The 9,018-nt window shown below is 56.0% G+C and overlaps 1 protein-coding gene across 13 annotated transcripts in view; it reads left to right on the forward strand.

The window, feature by feature from the left end:
- The window catches only part of FGD3 (FYVE, RhoGEF and PH domain containing 3), a 65,474-nt gene extending 61,513 nt beyond the window's left edge, over positions 1-3,961 (forward strand). For 6 of the 13 annotated variants that reach the window (XM_070795131.1, XM_070795130.1, XM_070795129.1 and 3 more), the window contains 4 exons: positions 150-364; positions 679-819; positions 2,593-2,739; positions 3,011-3,961. In XM_070795131.1, the coding sequence (XP_070651232.1) occupies positions 150-364; positions 679-819; positions 2,593-2,739; positions 3,011-3,256 (749 nt within the window). In that variant the 3' untranslated portion in view covers positions 3,257-3,961. Of the gene's footprint in view, positions 1-149; positions 365-678; positions 820-2,515; positions 2,740-3,010 lie in introns of those variants that run through there. The other 7 variants (XM_070795136.1, XM_019966580.2, XM_070795138.1 and 4 more) reach the window with 5 other exon arrangements.
- The last annotated feature ends 5,057 nt before the right edge of the window (positions 3,962-9,018 follow it).

Here is a 9,018-nt window from a genome sequence, read left to right on the forward strand (position 1 = left end):
TTGTGGAGGGCCAGGTCATTCTAAGCATAGAATTCCTGATCCCCTTGGAATTTCACTCTGTGTGATAGCAGGGCAGCTTCTGGGGAGCGGGGCTGAACAGGGGGCCATGGCCAACGTGGCTCCTGCTCAATTCCCTTCTGCACGTCCAGCTTTCTTGCCCCGCATGTGCGTTGCCTGTGTGTCACACGGCTGCCACTCCACACGTGCTGGGAAGCTGACTGCAGCGGTTTGCCTCCAACAGTCTGAGCCCAGGAGAGGGTCCTCTAAGACCAGACGTGACAAGGAGAAGCAGGGCTGCAGCAGCTGTGGTGAGACCTTCAACTCCATCACCAAAAGGAAACACCACTGCAAGCTGTGTGGGGCGGTGAGTCCAGATGGGAGGAGGCCAACTGTTGGGACCTTCATGTGCTTTATTCCTCCTCCCAATCTTCTTTCCATGCACACAGACCCCCTGGATTCTGGACCCTCCGAGCAAGAAGGCAGGGCCTGGAGGCCCAAAGGGGTCCAGCCTCGGGGTCTCTGCCTGCTGGACAAGGCTCCTGATTCCCCTGGCTCATGGGCAAGCCCTTCCCCTCCACATGATGTCACATCTCTCTTGGTCACTGTAGCCCTTCCAGCCTCCTTCTGGACAGTCTTCTGTCCCTGGGTGGTAGGGTCACAGGTGCCCTTGTCTTGCAGGTCATCTGTGGGAAGTGCTCTGAATTCAAGGCTGAGAACGGCAGGCAGAGTCGTGTCTGCAAAGAGTGTTTCCTGACCCAGCCAGTGGCCCACTTGAACCTCAGCCTTGAGGAGCCCCTGGAGCCCAAGCAGAGCACAGAGGTAGGTGGGCTGGGTCTGGTGAGCCTTCCAGACACAAGGCCCCAGAAGCCTTGATAGATGGTGCTCCCAGAGCTGTTGGCTTTCCTGGGACCAGGACTGATGAGGCTCAGTTGGATCTGTAGGCCACTGCAGGCAGCTAGCAACTGAATGCCAAATATCTCCTGTGTGCATGTTGGGCTTCATAGGATCTAGTCATGGTTGAGAGCTTGGGAATCATTTGCACCCTGGAGTTAGATGGTGCTTTAGTCAGCTCAGGCTGAATAATAAATACCACAGGCTGGGCAGCTTAAACAACAGAAACTTATTTCATCATAGTCCTTAAGGCTGGAATTCTGAAATCAAGGGATCAGCAAGCTGGTTTCAATTGAGGTCTCTCTCCTTGGTTTGTCGATGGACTTAATCTCCCTTTGTCTTCACATGGTGCTCTCTCTATGGATATCCTAATCTCTACTTATGAGGAAACTGATCATATTGGATTGGAGCCCATACATATAACCTCATTTTAACTTAATTACCTCCTTAGAGGCCTCATCTCCAAACACAGTCTCACTGTGTGTGTGTGTGTGGTTGGGGGGGTGGGGGGTGGGGGGGTGCGGGGCTGGCACTTAGGGCTTCAACATATGGATTTAAGGGCAGACAGTTCAGCCCACAGCAGATGGGAACACATTTCATCTTCACTCATGGTCACCCTCATTGAAGGCCTGGAGGCCCTGCTGAAGTGAGATGTTGCTCCCACCTTGACCAAGCCATCAGGGGGGTGGGGGCAGTGAGGACACCTGCCTCCTTCTCACCTCCTGTTCTCCGGAGATGGTTGCTGCCCTCCAGGCCTTCCTTGAAGGGCACTGTCCCTATTTGATGAGGTAACAGGAAAGCTGGAAAAAAAGAGAATATGGCTTTCCAAAAAAGTGCATTTTTGCATTCTTTCCACATAACATAGTCCATGATTCTCAAGGCCAGCTGCACATTGGGATATTCTGGGAAGCTATTTATAATGTTTATAACATTTCCCTTCCCAAAGGCTCTAGGGAAGGTTATCCAGGTGGGTCAGGACTCTGATTAGAGCCCCAGTTAGAGTCTCAGTATGTCTTAGAGGTTAAGTGCATCAGTGTATTAGAACTGAGTGTAGTATTATCTTGACAGAGGAGAGAGGGGTCCCTTGCACAGCTCCCTTGGCCTTCTCATCCATGCATTTTAAATGCTGTATCTGGGAGACCCGTGTCCCAGGTCCAAGCAGGAACCAGTTTTATCAGGTGTGTCTGAGGGATTTTCTGATGACCTAGGGGTTGTGTCCATGACTGCTCTAAACACATCAGAAGAGAGAGAAGGGCGTGTGTGATGTATGATGTATATGTGAATGAATGTGTGTGTGTGGTGTGTGAGGTGTGTGTGGGTGTTGGGGGGTGGTATGGGTGTGTGTGTGTGTGTGCATGTGTGTGGTATGTGTGTGGTGTTATGTGTGAGGGGTGTTTACCTATGTGTGTGTGTGTACAGATAAATCACAAAAGCCACCACATTCTGGATTCCTGCAGTTCCAGTGTTTCCTACTGCCTTTATTTCTGTCTTTGACCTTTCTTGTGGTCTCACTCCCTAGAGGGTCCAGCCCAACCCCAAGTGGCCTTGCAGTGACCCTGGGCAAAGTCAGTTAGGCCTAGGCCTTTGTCCAGTCTGTCTTCCCCTCCTGCCTCTCTCCCCCCAGAGCCTTGGCCCTGATGCTTCCCCAGGAGAGTAGCTCTTACAAGTGAGACTCACCTGACTTGTCCTCTGCGTTCCCAGAAGCCAGTCGCTGCGGAGCCCCCACCCAGCCTGCTCTGCGGCCCCCTGCAGGTGTCAGATGGTGGCACAGCATGGAGCAAGGCATGGGCTGCCATCTCTGAGTCAGACTCCCTGGAGTTGGTGCTGCACCTCCACGAAGGCAGCCAGGTGTGTGCTCTGTCCACTGGGCCACGTTGGGGGTGGGGGTTCACCCTGCTCCGGCAACCAGAACCTCAGGCCCGTGGCCTCAGGCCTGTGCCCATATAGGCCTGGGCCATGCTGCCTGGGACCAGCTTCACTTGGAGGGTGGCTCACGTGACCCTAGGGCCTGTTTCCCCGACTGTCTAGAATCACCCTTCTGCTACCCACTTGTGGGAGGTAGTATTTAGTGATGCCAGGACTCCAGAGGCTAGGGTGCTGACGCTTCTCTACTTTTCAGCAGGATGGGCAGCTGCTCCATGCCATCCCCCTCTCCGGCTGCAGGGTGAGTGTGCTGGACCCTGCAGAGAGACTGGATGCCAGGCACGTGTGGCAGCTGCAGCAGGCCCAGCAGTCTTTGTACCTGAGCGCCCCGTCTGCCGAGCTGCAGCAGCAGTGGCTGGAGGCTCTCAGCTCAGCAGCCCATAGGCATTCATCCCAGGCCAGCCTGGGGGCCCCGCAGCCCCAGGCCCCAGCTGCCCCATGAGCTGAGTCTCTGCCATGTCTCCTAACTGTACAGCCACCACAGCAGGGCCTATGCTCTTCTGAGAGGTGATGTCAAGGCTCCACATGGGCATGAAGAGATCCTGGACCTCTGAGGGGCCAACAGGCCACACAGCACTTGGCTCTGGAGGGTTCCTCCATGTCAGAGAGGAGAAAAATGAGGCCCAGAGAAGGGCAGCCAACTGCTTAGGTCATCCAGCATGTCTCAAAGAGCTGGGCTTCTGCCTGCAGGCCCAGTCGTGTGGCCCAGAGTTGGGCGTAGGGTGACTGTCAAGTGAAGTCTGTCTGAGTGGGCCATGAGCAGTCACCTGTGCTGGAAGACAGAAGGAGCTCATGGGCGGTGCCCAGGGACACCTGGTGGATGTCTGCAGTCATGCCATCCCTCCCAGTGATTGCCCACCATCCACACCATCTACATGCATGCGAGCTGAACCAGACCTGGCCCCTGGACTCCACCTCTCTTCCCTTTCCTCTCCCGGCGACTGGGCACAGCATTGTGCTGCCTTGTAGTTTGACACTCCATTTGGAGTTGCCCAAGGGGACGAGTGGTATGTTCCTAAATAACCATGCTGCAAAACTACAGGGGGACCACACAGGCATTGTGTGGGGCCTCAAGATTTGTGCCTGCCTCCCCTGGCGGGTGGCGGACAGTGCTTATCTGCATAAATAAATAAATACTGGCAGCCAACAGGTGGACATAGCCTTGGGGCAGGGTCTCCGCACAGTGGGCCTGCTGGTGGTTGGATGGAAAATGAGGGTAACGGGGCACAGCCAGTAATCGGGGCCTGGACCCCCATACAGGCCTGCAGGGTGCAAGTCACACCCCTGTGGGTGCCCCAGGATGCAGCGGCATCAGATGGCGAGGCCTCAGACAAGGTGCCATGCCTGGACAATTGCTGTGTCCCTGAGCATGCTATTGGGGTAGATAGGACTGTTTGCCCCTGTAGCAAGTAGAGCCAGACTTAGCTACGGGATCGTGGGGTGCTGGGCACTCACAAAGTCAACAGGAAGGTCTATTTGGACCAGAGCCCTGAGGGCCTTGGGAGAGAGCTGAAGGACTTAGGGAGTGATGACTGAGGGGTATCCAGTCCCTTGGGACCCCCATCTCTCCAACATCCACAAGATACCCTGCAGGGATGTCTGTCACTGCTCAGGTGTGGGCAGACTTGCAGGGCACCTACCTGGAGGCTGAGAGGGCCATTGTGAGAGCCAGAAATGAATGACTGGTCGTTGGTGAGGTGGGGGTTGGGCTCTGTGAGGAATAACAGGGCCCAGGTGAGGTGAGTAGAGTCCAAGTGAGGTGGTGGGGCATAGGTAAGGTAGGCAGGGTCGGTGAGGTACAGGCGAGGTAGGAGAGAGCACAGGTGGAGACACAGGTGAGGCGGGCAGGGCACTGGTGAGCTTATGCACGAGTCAGCGCCACGCCCTGTGTGCCCACCCTGCGTGCCCACCCTGCGATGCCTGGATGTTGCAGCAGCTGTATACCTGGGCCCCAGTCCTGCATCTGTGACAGCCCACCCACCCTGCAGTGGGTGTTCTGACGCTACTTGATACCAGCAACCTGCCCACTGGGAAGGGGAGGCCAGGCCCTTCCAACTGTGCTCTTACTCAAGGAAACACAGCAAAGTCCTACCCAGGGAGCCAAGGTAGGTGTCAGAGGCAGTGAAGGGATCAGCCAGCCCCTCCCCACTGGTCCTGCCCCTTCTCCCTCGGAGCTCTGCTCTCTCTGCCTCATGCGCTGACTGAGGGGGCCTAGTGGGGCTCCTTCTCAGGGTCAACTCTGTAACACTCCCATCTTACCTGAATCCCAGGATGTTCCCACTTGACAGCTGAGGAAACTGAGTCACAGAAAGGACACCTCCAAGAGTCCCACAGCTCCAGACCAAGTGCACAGCCAGAATTGACCAACTGGACATGGTGCCACTCTGCCAGTCTGAGGGGTCAAGACTGGGCCCCCTATTCAGGGTCCTCACCCAGGGCTGCCACTGTGGGTTCTGCCATTATGACCAGTTCCCCAGTGAGCTCTTGGGCACCAGGGCAGGCCTGAGCCCTATCCTCTCTGACCCAACAGCTTGGGGGACCTGGCATACAGGTGTCCACGGTAATTTCATGAGGGTCCTGTCTCACTCAGCACATGGGAAGGCTGGTGAGGTGGCCATTCTGTCCCTAGCAGCTCGGAGTCCGCCAGGACATTACGTTCCATCACAGTCCATCGGAGAGTGTCCTGGGGCCAACTGCAAGGGTGAAAGCAGGAGGCATTCCATCGGCTGTGGCTGCAGCAGGACTGGGAAAAATGTCCTCACTGTCCAGTTTGGACAGCTGGGCCCTGAGGATCCAGAGGAAAGGAAATTCCTATTTGGAGTGGCTATTCCCGTTGAGACACTGAGAAGAAAGTGTGCAGCCATGGAAGAGAGAAGCAGGGTGTGTGTGGGGGGGTGGGGGGTGGGGGTGGGGGGGGTGGCAGGAGGTACCCAGAAGCCTCACTCCTGACCAGGACATGCTGGGGGAGGGGTTACAGAGAGGGTGCCTAAGTTAAGGGCAGGGCCACCAAGATCTGGAGGAGCCAGTGAGGAGAAGGAGCCTGGGGGAGACAAGGCCTGGTCATGCGGTCTCCACAGGGTCTTTTTTGGTGATGCTCCAGGAGGCGAGAGCCATGGGGCAGGCTTGGGGGTCTTAATAGATCCAGTTGGCTGCAATAGGGATGGCCAGGGCAGAGACAGAGATAGGGCCAGGTATCTCAACACAAACCCCCATGAGGGGCACACCAGCAGTCATGGTGATATAGGGGCACTTCTGCCAACTGTGCCCACACAGGCATGGACCTATGTGGCCAGAGCTTCCAGCTTTTCAGGAGATGAAAGAAACTTGAATGTTCTTATAATACATCCCGATAAATGTTAACTATTGTAGAGTTTGAAGTCATGGGGTGGGTGACCAGTGGATGGCTCCAGGGATCCCTTCGGCTAGGGGCATCTGGCCTGCCCTGAGCCCTCTGGATGCCCCAGTAAGGACTGTGAAAAGCAGGATGCCTGCCTGGAGTCTCCACACCATATGTCTGGGTGACTTTGAGACTGGGCTTCTTCCCACGCACACATTGCCAACATCTGTCCACCCTCATCTTGTCCCCATAACCCAGGGCCTGCCCACACCACACTGCCCACCCACAGAGCGAGGAGGTGGATGCACACTGGCTTTTAGCTTCTCCACTGTCCTTCTTTTCAATCATCTCCTCCTCCCCAAGTCCAGCTCCCAACCATGCAGGACAGGAGACCATCCCCTGTCCTAAAGAATGCCAGTCAGGGCAGGAAAAGGTCTGAGGTACCCAGCTGCCACAGGAGTCAAAGGCCTGAGCTAAGAGTCTTCTGTGCCTCCAGGGGCTGCTGCCTGCAGTGTGAGGAAAACATGTCCCCACTAAGGCCACGGGGGATGTTGGCTGTGTCCCTCATAGTCGTGGGAAGAGGAAGGAGCCACCATACTCAAAGGCCTGCTGCAGCCAGGCACCCAGCCCAGCCATTTGCTGAAAAGAATTATAACTCGGGTAGTGTCTTAGTAGTAATGAAACAAAGACCCAGAGAGGGAAATATACTTGCCCAAGGTCACACAGTGCATCAGGGACCCAGCTGGGTCACTCTTTCACTCCCTGTCCATTTCTTCATCACTGACGGCATGCCTGTGTGCTGGGCACTAGGGTGCCAGCCACTCGGATTTCTGGGACTCAGGAGTTGAATAATGCCCTGTAGCCTCTGACCCTGCCACATTTCCAGCCTCATTTTCTCCTGCCCTCCCTTGCTCCCCTGCTGCTTCATCCTGACCTCAGATTACCAGTCTCGTCACTGGGTCTTTAGAACATACTAGTCTCCCTCCCATCTCAGGAAATTTGCACATGCTGTTCATCTGCTTGGGGGTTCTTCCTTCATGACTTTGCAAGAGTCTGCTTCATGAACCTCAGCAGAGCCCTTGCCCTAATCTCTCTACTTTTTGTTTGGGTATTTGCCTCCTTGTTTAATCTCTGTCTCCTCATCTAGGACAGAAGCTCCGAGGGCAGAATGAAGCACCTATGATAGCACCTGGCAGAGAATAAGTGCTCAGTTAATATCTGCCAACAGCATTAGTGAAAGTTCAGGGATTTTGCTCTTGCCATGCAGCCCCAGAGCACTTTGGGTCTGGAATCCTCTTTTAACAGACCTTCTCTAGTGGCTCAGATGGTAAAACGTCTGTCTAAAAGGCAGGAGACCCGGGTTTGATCCCTGGGCAGGAAGATCCCCTGGAGAAGGAAATGGCAACCCACTCCAGTATTCTTGCCTGGAAAATCCCATGGATGGATGAGCCTGGTAGGTTACAGTCTATGGGGTCGCAAAGATTCAGACACAACTGAGCGACTTCACTTCACTCACTTTAACAGATCAGGAAACAGAGCCAATGGCTGCCTGGGGTGATAAAGGCCCAGTGGCTCTCCTGCCCTCTCTGAGTCCCTAGGTATCCGGGACATAGCCAGGTTCTCCTCGGACATCCGGTCCCATTGCAGAGAATAGCACATGAGACCCAGACAGCTGCCACGCCCCCAGAAAATCAGCAGAGGGGCATTGGGACCCAAATGGGTCTGACTTACACCTGTGCCCATCCCTCAGTGCCCTCCCAGGGGACAGAAGACCCCTGTACACATGGGGGTGGTAGGATCAGCCCCTGAAGCCCCAGCTGACACTCCCAGGCCTCGGGGGGCTCTAGTCCTCATCCCCTAGACGCTCACGGCGCCTTCCCACCTCTTGAGGTCTGACAGGGCCCTGGAATCCAAGCCCTTCTGAGCAGCTGGTCCAGGTGCTGGGCATCCAGGAAGGAGGGCGGGCTCACCTCCTCAGGACCCACTGCAACGTGTCTGTAGACAAGGTCTCTCTGAACCACCCTTCTGGGAGCCCAGCTGGCAACTGAGAGTGGCTGTTCTGTGGATCCCCATTACCCATTCCTACTAGTCACCTCCCCCTCCTGGTGGGGTTCCCAGGGGGCCGTGGATGGTCCCAGAGGACTTCAGGTGGTCACAGGGGCTTCAAGTGGTCCTGAGGGGCTCCAGGTGTTTCTGAGGGCCCAAGATGGGTCTCTAGTTTGTCTCGGGGGACCCCAGGTGGTCCTCAGGGCCTCCAAATGGTCCCTGTGAGGCTCCAGGTCTCCCCAGGGAGCTCAGGTATTCCTAAGTACTCCAAGTGATCCGAGGAGCTCCAGGCGGTCCCAAGGCAGCCAGTTGTGACAGGGGGCCTGGCTGCTCCCTAGTCACATACCCTCCTACATCCACCCTGCCCCCCAATTATAAGAGAGAAAACGGAGGGCCAGAGAGGTGGGCAGGACTAGGGCAAGCCACGGGGAGCAGCCAGGAACCCACCCCAGCAGGATGGCAAGTACCAGGTGGTGCCAAGGAGAAGAGCTGGTGGCTCAGGTGGGCCATCTCGCCCCAAGACCCTAGAAAAGGAAGGTGTGCAGGAGAAGGCCTCTATCGGGGCCCCTATACCACAGGCTCACTGGCCAGCTCTCCGCTCCCTCTGCCGGGGTTGGTCCAAGATGGCCGTGTGACCCAAGACAGTCCCCCTTTGAGGGTGGAGGGGGACCATCCTGGAACGAGATGGGAGGGCCTCCCAGGGAGCCCAGACTAGGATAGGAGAAAAGAGGGGAAGAAAACCATCTCTGACTTCGCCTGAAGCAGCAGCAGCGAGCAAATACAGTTCATCTGGAGCCTTATTTCTTCTATGGCCCTGCCCC

This window comes from Bos indicus, chromosome 8, assembly GCF_029378745.1.
Source record: "Bos indicus isolate NIAB-ARS_2022 breed Sahiwal x Tharparkar chromosome 8, NIAB-ARS_B.indTharparkar_mat_pri_1.0, whole genome shotgun sequence".
In the NCBI taxonomy this organism is placed as follows: Eukaryota; Metazoa; Chordata; class Mammalia; order Artiodactyla; family Bovidae; genus Bos; species Bos indicus.